This window comes from Heteronotia binoei, chromosome 8, assembly GCF_032191835.1.
Source record: "Heteronotia binoei isolate CCM8104 ecotype False Entrance Well chromosome 8, APGP_CSIRO_Hbin_v1, whole genome shotgun sequence".
NCBI classification, from domain to species: Eukaryota; Metazoa; Chordata; class Lepidosauria; order Squamata; family Gekkonidae; genus Heteronotia; species Heteronotia binoei.
The window spans coordinates 107,340,485-107,367,633 of record NC_083230.1 but is presented as its reverse complement, the minus strand read 5'-3'; the positions used below and the strand labels follow the sequence as shown (position 1 = coordinate 107,367,633).

Genomic DNA, 27,149 nt, shown 5'->3' with positions numbered 1-27,149 from the left:
CTGTGGAGACTGATTCCCATAGGGTATAATGGGGAATTGATCCATGGGTATCTGGACTCTGGGGGGCCTGTATTTTGAGGTAGAGCCACCAAATTTGCAGCATAGCATCCAGTGCCTCTCCCCAAAATACCTTCCAAGATTCAAAAGAAGTGGACCAGGGAGTCCAATTCTATTAGCCCCCAAAGAAGGTGTCCCTATTCTTATTTCCTATGGAGGGAAGGCATTTAAAAGATGTGCAGTCCCATTAAATGTGATGGCCAGAACTCCCTTTAGAGTTCAATTATGCTTGTCACAATCTTATTCCTGGCTCCGTCCCCAATGTCTCCTGGCTCCACCCCAAAGTCCCCAGATATGTCTTGAATTGGACTTGGCAACCCTAGTGTGTTCATGCATGCCTGGAAGTCATGATGAATCCTGGTGACCCCTACTGGGGCATGAAGGATGTTCAGAGAAGTGACTTGATACATCCTGCCTCTGCCTCCCAGTCCTGGTATTCCAAGGAGGCCTCTCATCCAAGTACTTGCCGGGCTTGACCCTGCTTAGCTTCCAAGATCTGACAAGATTGAGCTTGCCTGGGCTATCCAGGTCAGGGTGCTTATACCCTGAAAGCCTTGTTGGCGTTTAAGGTGCTACCGGACTCTCATGTTGCTCTTCTGAGAAGAACAACGTTTCTGTCCTACTCTGTCTCTCACACCCAACTGAGGGGATAATTTAGCATTACAGCCATTACAGTCTGCGGTCAACAAGGTTTTTTGTAGCAGGAACTCCTTTGCATATGAGGCCACACACCCCTGATGTAACCAATCCTCCAAGAGCTTACAATATGCCATGTAAGAGAAGCCCCGTAAGCTCTTGGAGGATTGGCTATTTCAGGGATGTGTGGCCTCATATGCAAAGGAGTTCCTGCTACAAAAAAGCTCTGGTGGTCAGCATATTCTTTTATGGTCTTCCCCAAATGTATTTCGTGAACACGGACCATGTACCGGTTGGCAACACACGGTGTTGCTCGTGACACTCAACTATCGCCCTCTTCTCCTCCACGCTAGACGAAGCTGAGCCGATTATGTGAGCAAGACAAAGTGGTGCAAGCCCTGGAAGAGAAGCTCCAGCAGCTGCACAAGGAAAAAGTAGGACAATGATATTTATTACTCCCTTCCCTCCCCCTCCCCAGAAAAAAAAATGGATGTTATTTGGCATGCTCATTATCAGAACACTGATAAGTGAAGTAAAAAGAAAATCAGTCCAGTGATGCGGAACATTAAAAATTACTCTTTTTATTACCCTAGTACACGCTTGAGCAAGCTTTGCTATCAGCCAGTCAGGAGATAGAAATGAATGCAGAGAATCCGGCCGCCATACAAAATGTCATCTTGCAGAGGGATGATTTACAGAACGGGCTCCTTAGCACTTGTCGAGAAGTGTCTCGAGCGACTGCAGTAAGTAATGCCATTTTTCTTTTGCTAGTAAAACTCAGTGGTGTGTGCGGTGGCGACTCTCAGTGGTGTGTGCGGTGGCGACTCTGACAGAGCAGTTCTCAGTTAGAGCTCTGTCAGCCCCACCTAACTCACAGGGTGTCTGTTGAGGGGAGAGGAAGAGAAGGAACATATGCTGAACATAGTCAATGCAATTTTGGGCTGTATCAACAGAAGTATAGTGTCCAGATCATGTGATGTGATGGTAGCGCTTTACTCTGCTCTGGTAAAACCTCACCTGGAGTATTGTGTTCAGTTTTGGGCACCACATTTTAAGAAGGATATAGACAAGCTGGAATGGGTCCAGAGGAGGGCGACGAAGATGGTGAGGGGTCTGGAGACCAAGTCCTATGAGGAAAAGTTGAAGGAGCTGGGGATGTTTAGCCTGGAGAGGAGGCAGCTGAGAGGTGATACGATCACCATCTTTAAGTACTTGAAGGGCTGTCATAGAGAGGATGGCGTGCAATTGTTTTCTGTGGCCCCAGAAGGTAGGGAATTAAATCAAAAGCGTTTCCAGCTCAACATTAGAAAGAACTTCCTGACCATTAGTGATTTCTCAGTGGAACAGGCTTCCTCGGGAGGTGGTGGGCTCTCCTTCCTTGGAGGTTTTTAAACAAAGACTAGATGGCCATCTTACAGCGATGAAGATCCTGTGAATTTAGGGGGAGGTGTTTGTGAGTTTCCTGCATTGTGCAGGGGGTTGGACTAGATGACCCTGGAGGTCCCTTCCAACTCTTATGATTCTATAAGGAGATTGTAAGCTGCTCTGAGACTCCAAGTGGAAGGCAGGGTATAAATCCAATCTCCTCCTCCTCCTCGAGACCCTGGAGAGCTGCTGCCAGTCTGAGTAGGCAGTACTGACCTTGAAGCACTGACAGTCTGATTTAATATAAGGCACAGCTTCATGTGTGTTCATGTTGACAAATTCAAGAGCTGTAGTGAATCAGAATGTTTTGTCTTTTTGCTTCAAAAAGTATTATTTTAAAAAGATCTCTACCTACTTTCCATCTGATGGACCTTGGCATTGCGAGACCTGCTGGTGAAACGTCAGGTCTCACAATGCCAAGACCACAGCCACACAGCCTGGAAAATCTATAACAGCCCATTGGTAGGTATTTGGTTAAAATGTAATCTTTGCAGAATTAAAGCAGATAACTCTGTAATGCAGTCTTAAGCAGAGTTACACTCTTGCAAATCCATTGGATGGGTTTAAAAGAATGGAACTTGTTTTGCCCCTGCAGGACAGATAGGTAGATGGCTAGCATATAGGGTGGGAAAATAGTTCCGTACCTTTAAATGACCAAGGAATGATGGGATATAGTTTTAAATACCATGAGTCAGACGGTCCTGAGAATAGCCTTTTATTGACTAGTGTAGGAGTCACCAGGCCTCAGATTCAGTGGGAGCTCACAGGAGTGCAGCTCCTGAACCTTTCTGAGAATTCCACCTCCTCCTGATGCGAGTCCCACCTCCTTGTCCATTGAATAGTATTACAGCTGCATAACAATCCCTGGATGAGCTCCACCACCTATTTTTCTACAAAACGACCCCTGGGAGTCACAGAACTCTTTTTAGTATTGTACCGCTAGTCTACTAGTATTTAGTTTCTGGTGTTCCAGACTGGCATGCAAGGTGTGTCCAGTGCTATGTGTGTTGGAGCCATCACAGAATTTCTGGCAAAGAAGCCTACACACAAGTGACAATTAGTCCTGAATTATGGGTAGTCTTCAGGCACCGAGAACGAATCATGGTTTGTAGAAGAAGAGCAGGTTCTTACACCCCACTTTTCTCTTCCTTAAGGAGTCTCAAACCAGCTTACACTCTGCTTCCCTTCCTCTCCCCACAACAGACACCCTGTGAGTCTGTAACTAGTTGGGTTGAGAGAGCTCTGAGAGAACTGTGGCTGGCCCAAGGTCACCCAGCAGGCTTCACTTGGAGGAGAAGCGGGGAATCAAACCTGGTTCTCCAGATTAAAATCTGTCGCTCATAATCGTTACAACACGCTGGCTGACAAGATTGGGCCAGGAAGTCCTTAAATCCTGTAAAAAGGAAACTGCAGCTCATTAAGCAAATACCATTTGGATATTGCAACAAATTGCCGTCGCTTCAGAACCAGAAAGCCCCTCAGCCTTGGCCTGGCCCAGAAAGAGAAAGGAGCAGCTCTCGAGCCCAAGAAAAGTGGGGTATAAGAACCTACTCTTCTTTTTCTGTGACCCATGATTTGTTCTTATTGCTTGAAGACTACCAGCTCACTCAAATCCTCTGAAAATGCCACCATTTCCATCCATCAGTCAAATTTTATTGTCCTCAGCACACAATCACATATCCATATGAAGAAGAAAACTGCAGATTTATACCCCGCCCTTCTCTCTGAATCAGAGTCTCAGAGCAGCTTACAACCTCCTTTATCTCCTTCCCCCACAACAGATATCCTGTGAGGTGGGTGGGACTGAGAGGGCTCTCACAGCAGCTGCCCTTTCAAGGACAACTCCTGTGATAGCTATGGCTGACCCAAGGTCATTCCAGCAACTGCAAGTGGAGGAGTGGGGAATCAAACCCAGTACTACCAGATAAGAGTCCACACACTTAACCACTACACCAAACTGGCCCTGTACATTTGCCAGCGGGGATAAACCATAAAAATTGGCACACATTTCTATTGTTTTTTTTTTCCCCCAGGAGCTCGAGAGGGCTTGGAGGGAGTATGACAAATTAGAGTATGATGTAACAGTCACAAAGAACCACATGCAGGAACAACTGGAGCGGCTGGGGGAAGTTCAGGTATGACCAGAACCTCCGCTTCATATGACATCATCAATGCATGCCAGATTCAGTGAGCTGTGCTTACGACCTGAGTTCGATCCCTGGTGGAAGCTGGGTTTTCAGGTAGCCAGCTTGAGGATGACTCAGCCTTCCATCCTTCCGAGGTTGGTAAAATGAGTACCCAGCTTGCTGGGGGGAAAGTGTAAAAGATTGGGGAAGGCAATGGCAAACCACCCCGTAAAAAGCCTGCCGTGAAAACGTTGTGAAAGCAACACCACCCCAGAGTCGGAAAAGACTGGTGCTTGCACAGGGGACCTTTCCTTTCCTTATTACGTACGCTAGATTTATATCCTGCCCATTGTACGAAGACTCAAGGCGGCTAACAACATAAGATAAACAGTCAGATAAAATCACAGTGGTGCTACTTCATCTGTTTAGGCAGGATCATAGTTTTTTCCTTTCTCTAGAGCTGTCAGATCCTAGGCAGATGGTACTAATAGATAGATCCAGGTGCGGTGGCTGCCCTCTCCCATTTAAATGTTATATGCCATCCAAAACAATTCAGTCTTGCGGGCCCTGTGGAACCGCGATAAGTCCCGCAGGGCCGAGGTGGCTTCTGGGAGGGAGCCCCAGATTACTGAGGCTGCCACCAAGAAGGCGCTTGCTCTGGTGGAATTTAGCCTAGCCTCTTTTAGCAACCAAAAGATTTTGAGAACTTGATCAAAGTGCTGTCTGGGGAACATGTGGTAAGGCGGTAATAAGACAATTACTTATTGGATTAATGAGACGCTCCAATGTTAACATCTCAGCCTGAGACCTTGAACCACTGCCAGTCTGAGTTGACAATACTGACTTTGATGGGCCAGTGTTGCATTTTAGTGTAAGGCAGCTTCACTTGTGGCACCTTGCTTAAATTCCCAAACAGGTCTCTGATCAGATCAAGGTTCGGGCAGGCAGAGTGGATGCCGGCAGTGCCAGGTTGACCTGTACCTTTGGAGAGATTCTGTCCAGCAGGCAACCTTTTTTAAAAAATCCAGGCAAATGCCGGAAGGTTCAGAACAGAGAACCCTGCTTGGACAATGAATCCTTTTATCCTTGGGTGTGTTTTTAGACAAATGATCTCCATTCAAACGTTTCTCTCCAATAGACCGAGTCAGCCGGCATCCAGCGTGCTCAAATCCAGAAGGAGCTCTGGAGGATTCAGGATGTCATGGAAGGTTTGAGTAAACATAAGCAGCAGAGAAACAGCACCGTGGAGGCAGGTAAATCTGCATGTTCAACTCTTAGAAGCTGGCAAAAAAAAAAAACCCCGTAAGGAATGAAATGCTCTCGCTTGGCTGAGAACAGTTAGGTTTCACAGCAATCAAAAAAGAAAACATTTGGGGTGTTTATTCAGCTCTTTAACTCCTTGACTCATTATACACTGTTTTTGTTTGTTTTAAATAGGTATCGTTGCATCAAAGGCTTTTTCATCTAAGTATAAAAATGAGGTATGATTTTAGGGTTATTTTTTTTTTGAAGGTTGCTTAACCTGAATCACTTTCTGAACTTTAAAAGCTGAGGCTTCTGTTGATCAGTTTTCTACAAAACGGTCTTCAGATAATGTGCTCAGCATGCTGAAATCCATGGGCGTGACTTAACGGCCAGCATGTCACACTAAGTTCTGGGAGACCCAGGTTTGAATCCTTACTGTGCCATGGAAGTGTGTTGGGTGGCTTGGGTCCAGGAGCAAACGTTGACCCTCTTCTGTCTCATAGGGTTGCTCGGAAGATAAATTGGAGGAGGGGAGAATGTTGTAAACCATTTTGGGCCCCTGTTGGGGGGACAAAATCGGGTGTAAATGAAGTAAATAAATAGTTAATTACCAAGTTAATTCAGATTGTCTAACAATGCAATTTGGACACTTCTGTGGGTTCTGTGATTTCTTACCAGTTTGTTTCAGAGGGTAGCCATGTTGGCCTTCAGTACAATAGCTAGATTCAAACTTCAGATACCGGCAAGAGTTTCAGAGTGTGAGGTTTGGCTCTCTAGAACAGGGGTATCAAACTCATTTGTTATGAGGGCTAAATCTGACATAAATGAGACCTTGTCGGGCCAGGCCATGTGTGTAATAAACTGTAATGCCAGATAGCAGAGATATAAACTTTATAAAGGACAAAGACAAACACAATTAAGGATTTAAAAAAAAATTAAAATAAAACATGCTTAAAACATTAGCACTTGTTGGTCTTAAAGGTGCTTTCTTTGTATCTCTCACATGGAATCCAAGGAAATGGGCAAAGGAAGCTCTGGCTCCTTCCTTCCTTCCTTCCTTCCTTCCTTCCTTCCTTCCTTCCTTCCTTCCTTCCTTCCTTCCTTCCTTCCTTCCTTCCTTCCTTCCTTCCTTCCTTCCCTCCCCAGGGGACCAGGAGGGGGAGGAGCCTCAGCCATTAGAAGACAGTTTTCACTGATTTCCTCTTCTTGTAGCAGTCCAAAACACCCCTGGAATGCTGCACCTGAAGGAGGGGCTGGGGACCCCAGGAATAGCTTTGGGAGGAGAGGTCAAGATCTCCCAGGGGACAGCAAAAATCCCATCCCCCCTCCCCAAGGAAATCCAGACAGGATCCAAGCTAACGTGGTTATGAAATTGGCATACAATCAATGGTGCATCTACATCTGAGATGCGGGGGAAGCAGCAAACATCACCCTGATGGAGACCTGTTTTACAAAAGAGCTGGCGTAGTCCTAAATGGAGGGGAGGGAGCTGTTGCATCTCATGTGTGTGTTTAAAAGGTGGAAAGCCTCACAATGCTGTGTCTTGGTGGGGGGTTGGGGGTGGGGGGGGAAATAAATGTTTTTTTAAAAAATGGTTTTTCAGTCTGTTCCTCTAGATAACAGCAATATCCCTTTAATTATCCAAACTGTGAGATATTTGGGGGAAGGGGAAAAAAAAGATTATATAACTTTTTTGTAACAGAGAAACGCATCTAAATAAGGTGACTGTTCTGCAATCTTTAGGAAGAGGAAGTAGTCCCACCTCGTCCTCCACTCCCTCGGTCCTATGACTTTGCAGAGCATCCTCCTATAGTCCCCCCTCTGCCCAGTGATAGCAGCTCCTTGCTCTGTTATAGCAGGGGCCCAGTACATCTGCCTGAAGAGAGGAAGATTCACCAAGTGCAAGGATACCAAAGAAACGGAGCTCACTGCGTAAGTGGCCATTCACTGCCACGCAGTCCATCCGGCATTTCCCCTCCGTTCTCCTGCCCACCCATCCCCCTCGCCTCACAGTGACCATTTTATTTTGACATCTGGCTGTTTTTATGTTGTGGTGTTCCTTTTTTTAAAAGACTAATTTGTGTCACTCCCAGCTGCATCCCCCCCCCCCCACCACATTTGCCATTTTTGTGTTTCCATCTGCATTCTTTAAATATGGACGTATCCCAAAGACTCGGGCGGATCATATTTTGTGTTGCATTCAAGCTGTAGCAGAGAAATCTCCGTGACTTCATATCTCTCCATTCACTCTTTCAAAACTTGGTTTATGGCATCACCAAATGTATTTGTGTGTTTAAGAAATTATATCTGAAGTAATTCTTAAAATAATAATTGTTGTTGTTGATGTGGCACCTGCAATGCTATGAAAGACCCATAGCTGGAAACAGAAAGATGCTGAGAAACAAAATGCACACAAAATGTGAGCTGCCAGTGGAGTTCTGTGTTTTTAAATGAGAGAGCAGTTTCAAAACATTGACTTTCATCATGCACCTTGGGCAGCCATATTACCTTTGCATTGTGACACACCTAATGAAAAGGGTTTTTTTAAATTTTAACTTTTTTGTTTACGCCTCTTGATTTCCAGGGTCCAGATTACAGACTTTATAAAAGTGAGCCCGAATTAACAACTGTGGCTGAAGTCGATGAATCCAACGGGGAGGAAAAAGCAGAGCCGGTTTCTGAGTCAGAAATGTCTACAACGAAAGGTTACTTAAAAAGTCAATTTTCTACAAAACTTGTTGAGTAATTTCCCCAACAGGGAAGGCAGTATTCCACACCCACACTGAAAAAGTGACACAATGTGTGATAGTTTCACAGATAATCCTAGCAGTTGTTTGATCACAAAGGAAGCGGCACAGTAGGTTTAAGTATAATTATGGGGCTGCCAGGGGCTTCCTGCCAGTCCACAGCCAAGGGAAAAAGCAATCGAAGACAGTACTGAGAATCAATCTGGAAATGCATATTGACAGTGTGTCTAATGACATACTTCATCATGATGTGTGCAAGCTGCACATTCAAGCATTTGGTACTTTCTGTCCTTGCCATTGAACATTGAATGAATCTGTGTTCATCCAATTCCCTGAATTATTTTGCCAGAATATGGTAGAATCATACATAGATTTTCTTGTGAGATGAGAAGACAACGTGTCTCTTTTTGCAAACTTAAGTTTTAATCCTTGAGTTGTTTTAATCAATGAAATTGCTGAGCAGTCGGGTTAGAACGGATAAAAAGGAAGTCCTCCTTCACCCAAAGGATGATTAACATGTGGAATTCACTGCCACGGGAGGTGGTGGCAGCTGCAAGCATGTCACCCCTCTGTCGACGTTTCTAATATTAAGCTCTAATACTAAGTAACTTTGAAGTGAGTAATGAGGAAGACCAAAGTTCCCTCCATTCCCCACTAGTAAAAGTAATGCCCAGATCCCTTTCCCAGGCCCTTTGAAAAGGCAAAGGGAGCAAATTAACACACATAACTTAGAGATAAGTCCCCTTATAGGCTGAATATTATGAAAAAGTTTATTTTCAAAGTAGGTTAGAGTTGCCCTAATAGAGAATTTACATAGCCAGCTTTTTAACTGCAGGTACTCAAACCAAGGCAGCCTCACCAAACAGACAGATTCCAAAATTAGCTTATCTTTCAGAACACCCTGTAAACCTCATAAGATTGCAAGCTCTCCAACAAGGAAATGCCTTTCAATTATATCCTGGGAGAAACCACCGCTGACCCAAGAACACAGTGAAAGGGGAATGTCAGGAGATAGATACTTTGGGTAATGAAACCAAACAGAAAATGTAGCTCGCAAAAATAGGTGATCAATCTTCCTTTAAAAAAAAATCTTTATGCCCCCACAAAACCTCCTGAAAAGAGAACAGAAAAAACCAAATTCTCCAACAACTTCCACTCCACTTTATAGCTACTTCTGTATCGTATAACTATGTTAGTTAAAATTATTGTATCGTAATATTAGAAGAAGATATTGGATTTATATCCCACCCTCCACTCCAAATCTCAGACTCTCAGAGCGGCTCACAATCTCTTTTATCTTCCTCCCCCACAACAGACACCCTGTGAGGTGGGTGGGGCTGAGAGGACTTTCACAGCAGCTGCCCTTTCAAGGACAACCTCTGCCAGAGCTATGGCTGACCCAAGGCCATTCCAGCAGGTGTATGTGGAGGAGAGGGGAATCAAACCCAGTTCTCCCAGATAAGAGTCCACGCACTTAACCACTACACCAAACTGGCTCTCTATATGTCCAGAATCAGGAAAGCTACGCCTCCCTCCTCAATAGGCAGTGAGATTGTGGAAAAACTGACTCTGTCTCTTATAACTCCAAATGAAATTACAAAGATCACATTGCCAATCCCTCAGCCAACCAGACAGAAGAACGATTGGAAGGAATCTCATTATAAAAAGAATTTTTGGTAAGACCAGAGCCTTAATAACATTCACCTGTTCAAGCAAAGTTAAGTATCCAATGTTGCAGCTCCACTTGAATATTCTGCCACATGGCCACCTAGTTTAGGCTCATTAAATGGTTTAGATCTAAAGAAATCTGCACCCCTAAATATCGCCAAGAATTTTTCACCCATTTGAAGTTAAAAGTTCTTTAACAAAGTCTGCCATTTCCGACGAGAAGTTTAAAGAGTGAACAATAGTCTTATTTGGGTTGATTTTTAAACCTGCCACTAATCTAAACTTTTCCCGGAGGAAGTCTAGTGCCTGTAGTGTTGTTCGCAGTTCTGACAAAAACAGGATTATATCGTCAGCAAACAAACTAACAATAACCCGTGATGCATTAAGACTAATCCCAATAATATTGGGGTCCTTCTGAATATTGGAATTGTTTTCTGTGGCCCCAGAAGGTAGGATCAGAACCAATGGGTTGAAATTAAATCAAAAGAGTTTCCGGCTCAACATTAGGAAGAACTTCCTGACCGTTAGAGCGGTTCCTCAGTGGAACAGGCTTCCTCAGGAGGTGGTGGGATCTCCTTCCTCGGAGGTTTTTAAACAGAGGCTAGATGGTCATCTGACAACAATGAAGAACTTGTGAATTTAGGGGGAGGTGTTTGTGCGTTTCCTGCATCGTGCAGGGGGTTGGACTAGATGACCCTGGAGGTCCCTTCCAACTCTGTGATTCTATGAATGGAAACCCTCCCACTGCAGCCAACTGAAGTACGTATAAGACTGGTGCTTTGTGGATCATTGAGGAAGTGACGGTGTACTCACATAGTTGCGGGAGCCCAGTTTGGCTTAATAACAGCATCCAGGGCCACTCAGCTCAACTGCCTTCCTCCTTCCCTGGGAGCTTGGGCGGGGAAGTGCCCAGGAAGAGGAGGAGGAGCTCAGGCAAGCCTGGGCCAAGCAGACAGCTGAACAAAAGGGGTGGGGAAGAAAGCGCAATGCCAGCCCTGCCCTCGGCAGCTGCCGTGTGCCTTGGCTCGAGCCTCAGCAAACTGACTTCGATTGAGGAGGCAGGGCCTGGCATCCTAATGCTCCCTGGCACAGCCAACAGGAGCAGCCAGAAGTGGGCATGTTGGTGTGGGGGGGAGTGCAGGAGAGACTTTGGATGGGTCTTGCCCAGCTGGGTGGAATGAGCAGGGAGGAAAACCAGAGCGTAGAGAGCAGGAGAACGGAGGAAGACAATTCAGAGCCCATTGGTGGGCAAGAGGCAAGGGGGCAGAGCCACTCCCTTTACAGGGGAGTTTTCCCAACAGCCGTGGAGGAAGGCAGTGTTCGCCACTGTGGGAACCAGCCAGCCAGGAGAAAGGAGCAGTTCTTGTGGCTCCAGAGCCCATTCTGAGCTGAAATCATGTTGGAAGGCAGGTGACTGGGACAGGCAAGGAACACACCTGTCAACTGGGGAGGACTCCTAAGTGGAAGAGCAAAGGGGGAGGAGCTTGGAATGCTGCAGAGGCCACTCCTTGGAGGCGCTTCAAAAAGAAAAACCGGGCAGATATGTGTTTAGAGAGACGCTGCTGTTGTCTGTCTCAGAGCAGAGGAGTGGACAGTGAGTGTCCTTGATGGAAAACTGATTCACTAAGAAACATCTCTCCTCATTTGGAGTGTCCTCCTCACACAGCAGGGCAGCAGGCATGAGCACACTGGCCTGCTCCCCACTGGGAATCATGTGCGGGGGGGTGGGGTGAGTATGGTACTCCTGGGGGGAGGGGACTCACTTTGGAAATGAGAGCCCCTTTGCATTTGCCCTGCCCACAGCACTGCTCTTTGCACCTCCTGCCCTAGAGGGATTAAATGGGTAGATGGGCAGGCAGCTTTTCTCAAACATCTAATCAGTTCGGATTGATGCTTGAATGAGAATCATCCTTTTGCGTCAAAGGAAGCGGTAAGCTGAAGGCACGGAGATAAATCCCATTAACTTCATTTTCAAGATTTAGGGACAGGTTGCATACATAATTCTGAGGCGGCCTCCTAGAGAGACAGGAAGTCTTTCAGGCTGGTCTCCCAGAAGGCTGCAGGAGGGAAAACCAGTTCCTGGGCGGGAACTGCAATTTATATAAGAGGTTTGGGACGGGAAGCCCTCAGTTGGCAGTCAGCCGGTTAGTATGGAAACAGTCTGAAGAAGGTATGCAACAGTCTAAGCAAAGTGCCTGCCCTGTATATCATTCAGATAGGACAAGTATTACAAGAGGGAGAGAAGGAGCGTTCCCCCCCCCATTTTAATTTATTTCTTTTGTTCACTTTTTTGAAAGTTATACACTGTAAATAAATGTTTTGTTTGTTAAAGTGGAGTCCCTCTGTGCCACATAGTTCCCCCAACCGCTTGGAACACTAGGAGTGGGTTGGAAAATCTCTAGGGTGGAGAGAAATGGTGAAAGAGCTGGTTGCCAACTCTCCAGGGGAGCCCCAAAGTTCCATGGGAAGCCTTGAGCAGGGTTCCTAGTGAGTCCAGAGGGAGGTTAGGAGGCTGTCCCACCTAACCAGAGCCCCGGACGGGGACAGTGGCGGCAATGAATACCTTGAGGCAGCAAAGTGGAACAGCCCTTTCAGGTCAGTATACCAGGAAGGGCTGGGCAATTGGGGCCAGCTAGCAGATGCAGGACCGGTCTGCCACAGAGGTGCTCAACCACGTGCCACTCGGGGAGTGGAAGGAGACACTTTGCCGAGGGGGCAGGGCCAAGAGTGGTCCTGGGAGGCATTTTTCTAGCAACATTTTTTTTTTCCTGCCAGCCCACCCCTGTGCGCATCTTTCTCTTGCTTCCCAGAATGGAAGTTTTCCTGTTAAAGAAATCTATGCTTTTGTATCACACTACAATTCAACTTAGAGTCCCGCGGTGCAGAGTGGTAAAGCTGCAGTACTGCAGTCTGAACACTCTGCTCACGACCTGAGTTCGATCCTGGTGGAAGCTGGTTTTTCAGGTAGCTGGCTCGAGGTTGACTCAGCCTTCCATCCCTCCGAGGTCGGTAAAATGAGTACCCAGCTTGCTGGGAGGAAAGTGTAGATGACTGGGGAAGGCAATGGCAAACCACCCCGTAAAAAGACTGCTGTGAAAATGTTGCGAAAGCAATGTCACCCCAGAGTCAGAAACGACTGGTGCTTGCACAGGGGGACTACCTTTATACAATTCAACTAAAACTCTGTTTGCTCCTTTTGGTGGTCTTGGGGCAGAGAGTATATTTAAAATATGCTTGTGTGCATGCTCACACACACCTGGAATTTAAAACAAAAGTTGTTCCTGCTTTTTGTGTGCGTGTGCACGCACAGCAGTCTTCGCTTGAAAGCACAGCATTGTAAGGATGCTGCAAGATTAATTTCGGGATGGATTAATAGTCTGGAGGGGAAACCTTTTGGTGTCATTTGAAAAGATAAATCTCCTTTTGTGTAAGAATTCCACTAAAACAGAAGCATTAGTATTGCCTTTCCCATTGGTCTCCAGGGCCTAGCCTGTTCGTGTTTGTATAAGTGGAATGAATTAGCTAGAGAGTGCAGTCTTCCCATCAATATCATCCCCAGCGCCTGAACTCTTTTTGAGTTCAGTGCCTGAATGCTTTTTTGCCCAGTGTCAGCGATTTACCAGACTTTTCTTCTTGCACAATTGCATGCTTTTAAAGCTTAAATGAGAGATTCAGTCCACATAAGTACAGTAACTGCCACTCTGCGTGGCAATTGCCAGTAGAACGGATTCAGTTTTGAAGCCCGTTTAATAGCAGGTGCTTTTGGAGAAATTCTGTGGTGACAGAAGTTATTCAGCAGTATGAATGAGCAGCTTTAGAAACTGCAGAATCTGTTACTGCAGAGGTTTGTGATCAAGCATTTATCAAATTGCTGGAGAGGGGGCGGCTGAGAGGTGACATGATCACCATCTTCAAGTACTTGAAGGGCTGTCCTATAGAGGAGGATGTGGAATTGTTTTCTGTGGCCCCAGAAGGTAGGACCAGAACCAATGGGTTGAAATTAAATCAAAAGAGTTTCCGGCTCAACATTAGGAAGAACTTCCTGACCGTTAGAGCGATTCCTCAGTGGAACAGGCTTCCTCAGGAGGTGGTGGGATCTCCTTCCTTGGAGGTTTTTAAACAGAGGCTAGATGGCCTTCTGACAATGATGAAGATCCTGTGAATTTGGGGGAGGTATTTGTGAGTTTCCTGCATTGTGCAGGGGGTTGGACTAGATGACCCTGGGGATCCCTTCCTCCCGCGCTCCAAGCAGATGCTCTACCCCGGAGCCGCAGTGAGAGAGAGTGAGATTTAAATCGAGTGTATTGAATGGTTTTTTATTCATTTTGGAGGTTTGGGGAATGAAAGACAGAGTCCAGCATTACTTACAAATGCTTTTCTTATGTAGAACAGGATGATAAAGGAGGGGGAACAAGGGCCATCGGTGTCCATGAATACTTAGCATCCTGGATCCCCGAGAAGAGGCGCTTGGCAGCCGAGACCCCACTCATTTAAAATCATTACTTATTGATCAGCAATAGCTTTTACCTTAATAGATGCGTTTTACGCTCCCTGTTTTGATAAGGTATTCTAGATAAGTGCCAGAGACCCATAACGGCAAGATAAATGTGTCTTCCCCATTCACTGCACATAAAAGTTGTGCACGCAGAGCACTTAACGGCCACGCGTTGCTTTGCAGGCTCCCATTTCCCGATCGGAGTGGTGCCTCCCAGAACAAAGTCTCCGACTCCGGAATCTTCAACCATAGCTTCTTACGTGACTCTAAGGAAAACCAAGAAGATAGACCTCAGAACGGTATGTAAAGCTCGTAACGGTTTATTTCCTCCTCTCTCTTCCGGGCTCCATGCCGTCTCAGTATGTCGCTCTAGGAACGTAGCTAGCAGAAGCCATCATAGCTCCAAAATAGCATAGGAGCATCATGCGTAGCGTTCCTTTGGCACAATGTGCATAAAAATGTGCAGTACTCTCCAGTCCCAAGATCCTTGGCCAACATCAGCTCTTTGTGGCTTGTTGCTACAGCACATTTAGAAACAGTGCAGGATAAATGAAGGCAGGTGGTGGGGAAATGAAGCGCCTGCTCTCTGGATGAAGCTTTGTGTCTTCCCTCTACCACACACACACACATGGCCACCATGAGTAGAACCATCCTGGCACAAAGCTGTATCGCAGTTATTCATGTTGTTTTGTATTTATCTCCTTAGTCTTTTCTTTTCCTTTGGTCACTTTTCTTTTTATGCGGTACTTTTTTGGTAGAAGTGCTAGATATAAATTGATTAAGTCTGATAGCATTTTTTATTACTAGATTGCAAATCTGGTGGGCGGTGGAACAGAACCAGCTTTCCTTCACCACATCTTCCCAAACTTTTCAGTGCCTCATGAGTAGCCGGGATGTGAGTGAATGCAGAGGTGGCCAAACTACAGCTTGGGAGCCACATGTGGCTCTTTCCCACATATTGCGTGGCTCTCAAAGCCTCCGCCACCCTGTTGACCGGCTTGGGGAAGGCATTTCTCTCTTTAAATCACTTCTTCAAGCCAGCTGGCGGCTTGGAGAATGCATTTAAAGTTGCTTTCTTTCCACCCCCCCCCATTAATTTTTTTCCTTCCTTGCAGCTCTCAAACATCTGACATTTCATGACTTGCAGCTCTCAAACACCTGACATTTATTCAATGTGGTTCTTACGTTAAGCAAGTTTGGCCTTCCTTGTCCTAGTTCTTCACATCAGGCAGCCGCTGTTTGTTCAGTGGACGTAGCAGTGTCTGTGGGATGCCTCCTGGCACAGGATGTTATGCAGAAGGAAATCTCTGAGACTAACTTTACAGCCTCATGACCTGCACCCCACTTAGCCCACCGTTCCATGTAGCATCAGTTTTTAGGGGTTTGATGCAGCAGAATCACCCTAAGAGCACCCCATACCCTCTGAACGTTTGGAGAGGCTATGGGGCGAGTGCTTTTAACAATGTCCTTTCTTTCCTTTCAAGGAAAGGCCGAGAAGTGCAGTGGAACAACTGTGCTTGGCAGAAAGCGTTCGCCCTCGAATGACCGTGGAGGAGCAGATGGAAAGAATAAAGAGGCACCAGCAGGCTTGTCTGAGAGAGAAGAAAAAGGGGCTGAACATTCTTGGAGTCTCAGATCTGTCCCCTTCCCAAAGCCCGTCCCTTGTCAGAGAGAATTCTTTAAAGCTGTCTCAGGTATGCCGCCAGTTCAGTCTCTTAGGCAAAATCTGCATCAGACAGAGGTTAAGCTTGAGCAGCAATTTCTATGTCCTACATTCCCAGGAAAGGGGGGGGGGGGGAGGGATACACAAGAATTTTGGAGAAAGGAATACAAACAAATTGAAAGGAGGGCAGGGCCGGCGCGTGGGAGTAGGCCGAGTAGGCGGCCGCCTAGGACACCACCTGGCCTAGGGGCACCAAAAGGCACCCCTTCTCCTCACCCCCCACGCCGCTGCCTTACAAACTTCGTCAAGGCCTCCTGAGGCTCGGGAAGCCTTGGCGAAGTTGGGGGGTGGGGGTGGCAGTGACATCATTGGGGCGCGCACACAAATATACCACTGGGGGGGGGCAGAGGCGCAGGGTTCAGCCCCTAGCGCCAGGCCTGAAGGTGGGGAGTGTCCTGTGGACAATCCAGAAAGAAAGGCTCTCTTCTTCCACAACTAGACAGATGTGTCTTTTTGAGTGGAAGAGCATACATTTAGCTGGCCTCCACTCTCCCACAAGCATAGACAGATTGATGGAGGATAGACCTATCGGGTTAGTAGCCATGGTGACTAAAGGGAAGTTCTGCATTCGGAGGCAGTCACCTTCTGAATTCCAGTGCCCGGAGGCAGCATCAAGGGAAGGCCTCAGCCTCTGTGCCCCGTCGTTGGCCCTCCAGAAGTCACTGTGTGAGTTGGGATGCTGGAGTAGACAGACCGCTGGTCTGATCCAGCAGGGCTCTTCTGACAATCTTATGGATCCCTGCTGGTAGCTCTTTCCTTCCCAGAGAGGGGAGGAAAATTATGGGCTGGAACAGAAGAGGAACATGAAGCTGCCTTATACCGAAACAGACCCTTGGTCCATCCAAATCAGTTTTGTCTACTCAGGCTGGCAGCATCTGTCTGATGTCTCAAGACTTTCGCATCACTTCCTGCCTGATCCTTTTAACTGCAGATGCAGGAGACTGAACCCAGGACCTCATGTGTGCTAAGCTGAAGCTCTTCCACTGAGCCATGACCCTTCCTAAGAAAGGTTCATTCAAAGCTGTACTCATCAACCTTAGTGGAGGAAGGAGTGTTAGAGACGGTAGACTCCTGATATGCTTAGAGCAATGCTCCTGCTCCTAGTTTCTTCTTCCAAAACCCCAGGTACCTCAGTCATTCCTGATACCAAAAGCTAAAAAGATGATATTGGATTTATACCCGGCCCTTCACTCTGAATCTCAGAGTGGCTCACAATCTCCTTTATCTTCCTCCTCCACAACAGACATCCTGTGGGGTAGGTGGGGCTGAGAGGGCTCTCCCAAAAGCTGCCCTTTCAAGGACAACCTCTGCCAGAGCTATGGCTGACCCAAGGCCATTCTCCCAGATAAGAGTCCACATTCTTAACCACTACACCAAACTGGTGTAGGTTCAGTGCTCCATGGAATGCTCCTTTGCTGGTGTTTTAAGTAGATTGCGGGGGGAGGGGTGACTCCTGCGTACTGGGAAAGAATCCCATTTTCCTGGTGCACAGAAAAAGGATAGGGTGCTGTTCATTGCATTGCATTGCATATATCTGTTTCCTGTTTGTGTAGATGGCGTTATTTTGAATACCACTGACTTGCATGAGGATATTTAACCTGTTTTTAACCAGCGTCTGACTTTATAATGATATGGCCAGTTCTTTCCATATTCACAATGCATCAACCTTGTTCTGCAGAACCAAAGGAAGGATGACTTCATGAGGGTGACCAAGGAACTGGAAAATGCCATTAAAGCGAATGACTTGAGCCCAAGCCATCAAAACTGCGCAGACGCACCCTGGCTGAAAGACGACGATCGTGCAGAGGAGCATAATACCACACAGGTGCTCCTTTGTCCTTGCAAAGGTCGAGGAATCAGAAGATGGGGAGGGGGGCTGACTCTGATCCACAAGCAGCTCTTTCGGAAGTGTCTTGAATTGGTGGAAGGGTCTGCCATTAGTGGAGAGGAGTTGTAGGACTGCGGCACCATGCTGGTTGTGGAGTTCACCTGGACTGTTTTGGAAATCGGCTTGTACAGAAACTTCCTTCCTAGAAAGAGCTCTTTCAAGATAATGAACGGTCTTTTGTACTTACCGTTCGGACTAATAAGGACGAATCGGAAGCCAAGGTTCAGATACGTCTGCAAATTAGACTTGGCGCCCTCTCTGCATATTGCATTTATTTTATTCATTTGTTTTAAATTTTAAAGGAGCCCCATGGCGCAGAGTGGTAAGGTGCAGCACTGTAGTCCGAGCTCTCTGCTCATGACCTGAGTTCGGTCCCGGCGGAAGCTGGGTTCAGGTAGCCGGCTCAAGGTTGACTCAGCCTTCCATCCTTCCAAGGTCGGTAAAATGAGTACCCAGCTTGCGGGGGGGAAAGTGTAGATGACTGGGGAAGGCAATGGCAAACTACCCTGTAAAAAGTCTGCCATGAAAATGTTGTGAAAGTAGTGTCACCCCAGAGTCAGAAACAACTGGTGCTTGCCCAGGGGATTACCTTTAAGAGCCCCGTGGCACAGAGTGGTGAGCTGCAGTACTGGGATGCAGGGATCTGGTGACCCTAATGGGAAACCACCAAGGAAGTCCAGGGCTGCTACATGGAGGCAAGCTATGGCAAACCGCCTCTGTTTGTCTCTTGCCTTGAAAATCCTACGAGGACACCGTAAGTCAGCTGTAATCTTAGACAGTTGTATTTATTGGCAACAGTGTGTGCGTTAACAGAATTTTGACTATCTTGCCATATGTACTGCTAGTGTTTTATGTATTTTTCATGCGCTTGTGTAATTAAGTACATTGTTTTCATTGAATAAGGGAGATATTTGGTGTTTTCTGGTTGTTTAGTCTTTCTCCTGGTCCCCGTTTTTTCATTGTAGCTGTGATTTGACAGCACTTTATACACACAAATGGTGTTTGTTTTAAGTAACTGACAATTGTGAAATTACAATGATTGAAAAGTCCCCTGGGTAGTAAAACATTTACAATTTTTCATCCTTTTCCCAGTTACCAAAAAGTGATGGTCTGCTATCATCAGACGGGTCTGCTGTGTCTAAGGAAGAGAATCCCAGCGAGGCTGCAGAAAAACCAAAAGAACTAGAAGAGATACATGATTACGAGAGCAGGTAAAAGGAAAACTAACCTGGTCTCAATGACGAGCCTTTCAGATTTTAGAAATCTGAAATAGACTCCTCATCTGCAAATACAGAGAATTGTCCAGTACCTCTTGCTGCATCCTTATTTATTCCCCCTCCCAGCACACACACACACACCAGTTCTTCTAAGGTTGAAAAGGGGCGGGGGGGGGAGAATCCACATACATTAATTTGATTACTGGAGAAACAGTGAGAACAGCTTTTGTGACACGTTCAAAAGACCTTGTTTTGACTTAATTGAAGTTTCTGGCAGCTTGCAGATTGGGGGAGGGGGCAATGAACTTTTCCTGTTTCAGAAAAGAAGCCACTCTGCTGTGTTGCTTAAAAATACAGACCTCTTAAGTCCTATTTCAGAGAGTCCAACATGGTGCCCCCCCCCAGTGTTTTAGAAAGTGGGTGGGGCCAGCTTTGCAGGGGTTGTGGTTTTTTTTTAAAATGGTGCTTTGGGAGCAGCCTCCAGCATAACAAGGCTCTTCACTGAGTAACTTCGGGTAAGTTGTCTGTATATGCAAGAAAATACTTTAAAACAGTATTAGAACAAACGTTGAGTCTGGTGGCACCTTTAAGAGCAACAAAAGTTTATTCAAGGCACGAGCTGTCTTCCCTTCCTCATGCACATGAAAGCTCATACTGTGAATAAACTTTGTTGGTCTTAAAGGTGCCACCGGACTCAACGTTCATTCTACTGCTTCAGCCCAACACGGCTGCCCATCTGGATTTAAAACAGTATGTTCATTAAAAAGGCATCGCATTTCAGAGCTTCTACCTGAAATGCTGAAGTTACTGCTTTGCAGCTGGTTCCTCCTGCTATCTGTTACACAATGCCAGAGGTGTCCAGAGACGCAGAAAGGCTGGGGGACCCCCATCCTAAGTGCTATCGGCTACCTGCTGAAGAGGACAAAAGCTGAAGCAAATCCAGCATTCTTGAATGAACTAAATGTGTGCCTGTTAACAATATTTGGGATTATTTGACTTGTAGCTGTCGTAGCTGTGGCGCGGAGTGGTAAAGCTGCAGTACTGCAGTCGGAGCCCTCTGCTCACAACCTGAGTTCGATCCCAGCAGAAGCTGGGTTCAGATAGCTGGCTCCGGGTTGACTCAGCCTTCCATCCTTCCGAGGTTGGTAAAATGAGTACCCAGCTTGCTGGGGGGAAAGTGTAGATGACTGGGGAAGGCAATGGCAAACCACCCGTGAAAACGTAAAAGCAATGTCACCCCAGAGTCAAAAACGACTGGTGCTTGCACAGGGGACTACCTTTACTTGTTGTTTGGCATTTCTCAGTGGATAAAATGGATTCCTACAGTCCATTCAGAACCATTTGACTTGCATAGCAATGAAATCGTTGTTCAGTCGCATAGTCAAGTCCAACTCTTTGCGACCTCATGGACCAAGTCATGCCAGGCCCTCCCATCTTCCACCATCCTCCGAAGTCCGTTCAGATTCATGTTAGTTACATCAGTAACGCTGTCCAGCCATCTCTTCTTTTGCCATCCCCTTTTTCTTTTGCCTTCTTTCTTTCCCAGCATCAGGGTCTTCTCCAGTGAGTGCTCCCTTCTCAATTGGTGGCCAAAGTATTTGAGCTTCTTCAGCATCTGACCTTCCAAGGAACAGTCGGGGTTGATTTCCCTTAGGACTGACTGTTCCTTGGAAGGTCAGATGCTGAAGCAATGAAATAGTTAACCTGATTGGTTCAGTTCAGCTTTTAAATCTATTTGACATTTTTGTTTGTTTGTTTGATATGTATACCATCTCCTCTGTCTATTTGCTGTTCTTTTTTTTAAAAAAATTCCAAATCTTGTCCTGTTGTTTGGATAGAAGTTAATTGCTCTTTAATATGTTTATATATGGAGATTGTATTAAAGGGGGAAAGGATTAAACTTTGTCTGTGTGCATTACTTCGTTAACCTTTGATGTGTATTTAGAATGTTTGTGGTTTGGTTTGGTTTTTTAAAATCTTAATGACTGTTTGATAAAATACAGACCATTTACCCAATACATTAAAATGGTAACCAAAATTCTGACATTTCTTTAAGAAAACATAAATAATGAAGCTGTCAAACTTGATTCAACTACCAATATATAAAAACCAAAGCTGGAATCAAAGAACTTACAAGCGCAGCACACTTTTCCATGGGCATGCAGATGTTTATTCCCTTGTGATTGCGGCCCCCTCCCTCTGGAGAAACCCTGACCTAAAGAAGCCGAGTTGGGGTGCATTCACACTACACTAAAAAATGTGTTCTGCAAGTGGATTTGTGCTATTCTTATGCAGTAAAAATCCAGTTGCAAAACACATTTAGTGTAGTGTTAATGCACCCATGGAGAGGACAAAATCAGGAGGGAAGAGTAAAGCGATGGCTTTTCTTTATTCTTGTTTCCCTTGTCTGTTCCTGTTGCGGGGGGGGGGGGGGGGGTGTTTCGCCCCCTCTAGTGGTCAGTTTGATATTACCTTGCATTTTGTCCCAGATAAAAACCTGCAGTTTAACCCTGCAAGGAGATATGCTGGACATAAAGGCATGTAATATGGAATGGATCACTATTTGAGCAAAACAAATGGCAAACAAAAAAATAACAAATAGAAGCAACAGGAACACACAAAAGAGGACAAGGAGAATGCAGAAATATTTGGAGGCCCGAAGAGGCTCTGGAATACTTGCAGCCTTCTGGATTCTGACCCAGCTTCTCAGCGATGCAGAACCCAGTCCATTTGCTTGCTCTGCAGCAGCTCCAACAAGGGGCCGTTATCAGAATTAATCATCAGCCATTCCCCTACAGATGGGAAACTTGAATGTATGTGACATGCAGATAGATCCAAGTGGGCAGCCATGTTGGTCTGAAGCAGGAGAACAAAGTAGGAGTCAAGTATCACCTTTAAGACCAACAAAGTTTTATTCAGAATGTAAGCTTTCGTGTGCATGCACACTTCTTCAGATGAGGGGATACCACATCCCTTCGTCTGAAGAAGTGTGCATGCACATGAAAGCTTACATTCTGAATAAAACTTTGTTGGTCTTAAAGGTGATACTTGACTCCTACTTTGTATGTAACATGTGTTGAACAGGAAGAATAGTTTACAGTCCAACTCTCTTAAAGCACTCTGCTTTTGTTGGCGTTGGACTATGTACAAGAGAAAAAGCCTTGATTGGATTTCTCAGGACTCCTGAGATTCGTTTTTAATATAAAAATACAGTGCAGAAGCAAGGGGGCGGGGGGACAGGTCTTCTAAAAACCTTAGATTGCAACATTTTTTTTTCATGATCTCATAATCCTGTATGTCTCAGTTAGTGGAGGGTTTTTTGTGGGTGCCAGCCTTCCACTGAAGTAGTATACTGTATCAGTTAACCTAATTAGAAGTTGAAGGCAAGTCTAAACTTGGTTCCCCTCTTTCCCCAGCCCAAAGGACGAGCCCCCCGTCGCAAACCACAAACCTGAAAGCAGCACTGAAGAGAGCGAAGAAATCAGCATCCACGAGCAGGAAGATCCTCTTTCTCCCTTTGAGAGGCCAGCGCAGACTTCAAGAGGGAACTCCGCAGCATCAGGTTTGCGTTAGGCTGTCCGGCACGGGCAGGCCTTGCCATTAATAAAGCTTTTAATACTAATTGAAAACATGGCATTCCAAAAGAAAGCCAGACCGAACTTTCTGGTAGGAAGTGAAGGTCCTATATAGAGGTTTGTGGTGCAGAACAGAGCCATGTCACCCGCCTGCCCCAGCGCTTAGAGGCATCTGCAAGGGCCAAATATGAGACTTGAAAGGCCATCAGGGTAGAATTTCAGAGATCCAAAATACCGGTGCAGATTTTGACACAGTGATCCATCCAAATTCCCTTGGGCGTACAGCAAAAGCTGTTAAAAGGGGATTCTCTAAATTCTTGTTTACCAAATTTCTCCCTGAGACCCAATAATTAGTCTCCTTCCTTTTTGTAGGAATTCGGAGTCTGCTTCAAAGGAAGGCCATTTATATCAAAAAGAAAAGTCCAGTGAAACCTTTTAAGACTAACAACGTGTGCAGCAGGGTGTGAGCTTTCGTGAGTCCCTCATTCTCATCCCCTGCCACAAATTTGGTTAGTCTTTAAGGTGCTACTGGACTCTTGCCCTTTTCTGCTGCTACAGACAGATTAACACGGTTACCTGTCTTGATTTCTCAGAAGAGAAATTCGAGAGAGGAGGCTCAGGAAGGGAGGCAGGCCTCTAGCCGCGGCGGGGCCTGTGGGGGGGCTGCCCCCTGACTTCCAGGGAGCCCTCCAGGGTGCAGCCTGCTTTTTTTCTTTTTGACAGAAGAAAGCTTCTGAGAAGTGGCAAGTCCCACAGTGGATGGGAAAGGATGCCCCCCGACTTTTAAAATCCTGGCTACGCCCCTGAAGGGAGGCTCTGCAAAATTTCAGACTTTCCCTCTACAGGTGCTCAGAGACAGGCAGTGTCTTCCCACTTTCCTGCTAGAGCCGCCCTCTGGGGTGTGTGCAGCAGCTGAAAGAAGAAACCTGCAAGGGCTGAAGTTACAAAAGAGCAGGGCTTTTTTTTGTAGCAGGAACTCTTGCATATTAGGCCACACACCCTTGATGTAGCCAATCCTCCAAGAGCTTACACGGCTCTTTCTACAGGGCCTACTGTGAGCGCCAGGATTGGCTACATTGGGGGTGTGGCCTCATATGCAAAGGAGTTCCTGCTACAAAAAAAAGCCCTGCAAAAGGGTGAATAGTGGTGTCAAGGAAAACTGCAAAGGGAAATGAGAGAGTCTTCATTTGAAGGACAGCAAGGCAAATAAATCTGCGATCGGTGACAGGTGGGGCCAGCGTGCTCATGCCCCCTCCACCTCTGCTGTGTGTACAGGACATAGGCTGCTCTGTGTACAAGAAACATACAATGACTGCAGGAGGATAAAGGATCTTTGGGCTTTGCTGTTTTGAGTTTCCTTCTAGGAAAGACTGCAGAGTCTGAACGTAGAATAACACACCTCCTTGGGCGATGCTCATGCTTTGAATGTTATTTATCTGTTTAACAATTTATACCCCACTTTCCTCCTCAGTGCAGGGGATGGATTGCGTATTCATGCCACTGGGAAAGGCTCCAGAGGCCCACTGGCCTGGGGAGCTGTCTCCCCCTCCCCCCCCCCACTCTCAAGCCACCCTGGTTCCAAGCAAGGGACAACTCTTAGCTGGTATGGGGTTGGGAGGCTTATAATCTTTGACCCTCTCCCGTGTGAAGAATCCTGAATCCTCATTTTTTGCTTTTGTTTTGGTGTGAAATAAGGTTAGGTTGTCTAGCCCCTACCTGGGTAGTTCAGACAAGCCCGATCTCGTCAGATCTCGGAAGCTAAGCTGGGTCAATTCTGGCAAGTACTTGGAAGGGAGGTATCCTTGAAATACCAGAGTTGGAGACAGAGGCCGGCTTTATTCAGCCACTTCTCTGAATATTCTCCAGGCCCCCAGTAGGGGTCATTCACCAGAGGTTGCAATGACTTCCAGACACATACACATTAAAAAAATACAAAAAAAGATGAGGTTGTCTCGGCTTGCCTCATGTACCCTTTCTTTATGAGTCCTTCTAGAAAGTTCCTCTTTCCCCTGCCCCACTCCTTAGAATTCCTGCACTTAGCAGCTCCCCTCAAAATGATCCTGACTCTCAAGACGTTTCCTGTTCTTCATATTCGGTTGTAGAGAGCACATAATCATAGAATCAGAGTCATAGAGTTGGGAGCGACCCCCAAGGTCATCTAGTCCAACCCTCTGCACAATGCAGGAAACCCACACATACCTTCCCCTAAATTAACGGGATCTGCATTGCTGTCAGATGGCCATCTAGCCTCTGTTTAAAAACCTCCAAGGAAGGAGAGCCCACCACCTCCCGAGGAAGCCTGCTCCACTGAGGAACCGCTCTAACAGTCAGGAAGTTCTTCCAAATGTTGAGCCGGAAACTCTTTTGATGTAGCTTCAACCTGTTGGCTCTGGTCCTACCTTCTGGGGCCACAGAAAACAATTCTGCACCATCCTCTCCATGACAGCCCTTCAAGTACTTGAAGTATCTCTTTGAGCTGTGTATTTGAACTAAACTACAGCCTCCATTTCCTCTCTTTCTCCTCCCCAGCTCTCCCAGCTTCTGCTGAAACGATTCATGGCTGATGTACCAATGGACCCATGGAAATAAAGAGAAGACATTGTACAGTCAATTTTATGAAATCTATGAAATTCATAGTTCTGATGCTTGTGGCTACAGAGCATCGTTTTATCACTTCATGGAAAACGTTTCTTCCAAGAGAGCTTTAAAATGCCCCTCTCCCCCCAAAGGTCCTTTCTACAATTTGGAGATTGTCCTTTCGATGCCAGCTGCTGCTATAATTTCCATCCATGTAATTCTGGATTCTTTTTTTTTAAAACATGCGGCCTACAATCAAAACTTTTGCAGGTGGGTTTTCCTCTCCCCCTGCAGTTCAAGGTGTGTTTTTGTTTTAAAAAAAGAAAAAAAATTAGGGATTCAATTACGTTGGAATTCTTGCTTTCTTTTTAGCCTTTATCGATTGCTTTTACAGATCACCACTTAAAACCTCATTTTATGCTTTTGAAAAACAGATCATGTGTTGTTTTCACTGTTCTCCCCCCTTTATTTGTAAATGTTTTATTCTCTATTTAAAAATGTGCCATTTTTATTAATGCCGAGTTGAAAGGTGTGCCCGACTTCTGCTCTGTAATTATTTCTCGGTCGAGTTGCAATGTCTGTTCCTGCCATCCTGTCCTCTACCTAGACATCAATGTTAGTGTTTCCTTTTTATTTCTCTCTCTCTAAAGAAAAGAATGAAGGGTAGGGATTTCGAGGTACTGGGCTCTTCCTCTGCTGGAATAGGGTGTGTACAGCAATAAGCAAGTTATTCAGTCCCCCCAGTTAGTTTGTGTACAAATGTAATTATGTTCATTGTGTATATATTATACAATGAGCACAACCGATGTAAGTATAAAGGACACTTACTACTGTTCAAATGCAAAATGTTCATATCTTCATTTCTTTTATATCATGTTATAAATAAATGTGAATGTTCTTAAGCAATTGCACGCATGCTCTTTTTGGCCAACAGCAGAAATCTTTCACAGCTTTTGGTCTCTTCACAACATGCGAGAAAAAGATGATACTGGATTTATACCCTGTCCTCCATTCTAAATCTCAGAGTTTCAGAGCAGCTTACAATCTCCTTTACCTCCCCCCCCCCCGCCCCCAACAACAGACACCCTGTGAGGCAGGTGGGACTGAGAGAGCTCTCCCAGAAGATGCCCTTTCAAAGACAACTCCTGCAAGAGCTATGGCTGGCCCAAGGCCATTCCAGCAGCTGTAAATGGAGGAGGGGGGGGAATAAAACCTGGTTCTCCCAGATAAGAGCCCGCGGACTTAACCACTACACCAAACTAGCTAGATTTGAGTCCAGTCACACTTCAGAGACCAGCAAGATTTTCAGGGTATGACCTTTCAAGAGTCAACGTTGTCTTTGCAGATACCTGAGGAAGGGAGGCTTGACTCTCCAAAGCTGCTTATACCTCAGAAATCTTGTTGGTTTCTAAAGTGCCAGTGGACTCCAACTTCACTCTTCTACTACAGACTGACATGGCTGCCCTCTGAAACTGTCTTCCTGTGGAATATTTAACCATCTGTGAATTTAGCTGACCTTTTGTGTGTTTCCTGAATTCATTCGCTCCTGCAATCAGGCAGGCTCAGTGATTGCAAATTCTGGTTATTTTCTTCCTCAGTGAAAACACGTTTGGGAAGGTTTACCAGCTTATCTGTGTGTGAGTGGTTGAATTTCATTTGCCAGATTTCTTCCCTTGGCAAGGGCAAGTGAATACCTACGCAAAGGACATTCTCTGGAAAGAGTTCTGGCTTCCAAAGTTCAGGGTCCCTAGACCACACGACAATGCCAAT

The 27,149-nt window shown here is 45.9% G+C and overlaps 1 protein-coding gene across 23 annotated transcripts in view; it reads left to right on the top strand.

Annotated features, from left to right (window-relative positions):
- Positions 1-26,285, top strand: part of PLEKHA5 (pleckstrin homology domain containing A5) — a 342,905-nt gene extending 316,620 nt beyond the window's left edge. For 14 of the 23 annotated variants that reach the window (XM_060245845.1, XM_060245858.1, XM_060245844.1 and 11 more), the window contains 13 exons: positions 1,047-1,127; positions 1,287-1,436; positions 4,152-4,253; positions 5,383-5,497; positions 5,682-5,725; positions 7,233-7,421; positions 8,074-8,194; positions 14,583-14,698; positions 15,884-16,093; positions 17,801-17,947; positions 19,103-19,221; positions 22,644-22,789; positions 25,332-26,285. In XM_060245845.1, the coding sequence (XP_060101828.1) occupies positions 1,047-1,127; positions 1,287-1,436; positions 4,152-4,253; positions 5,383-5,497; positions 5,682-5,725; positions 7,233-7,421; positions 8,074-8,194; positions 14,583-14,698; positions 15,884-16,093; positions 17,801-17,947; positions 19,103-19,221; positions 22,644-22,789; positions 25,332-25,366 (1,575 nt within the window). In that variant the 3' untranslated portion in view covers positions 25,367-26,285. Of the gene's footprint in view, positions 1-1,046; positions 1,128-1,286; positions 1,437-4,151; positions 4,254-5,382; positions 5,498-5,681; positions 5,726-7,232; positions 7,422-8,073; positions 8,195-14,582; positions 14,699-15,883; positions 16,094-17,800; positions 17,948-19,102; positions 19,222-22,643; positions 22,790-25,331 lie in introns of those variants that run through there. The other 9 variants (XM_060245860.1, XM_060245857.1, XM_060245854.1 and 6 more) reach the window with 2 other exon arrangements.
- Positions 26,286-27,149: the final 864 nt, after the last annotated feature.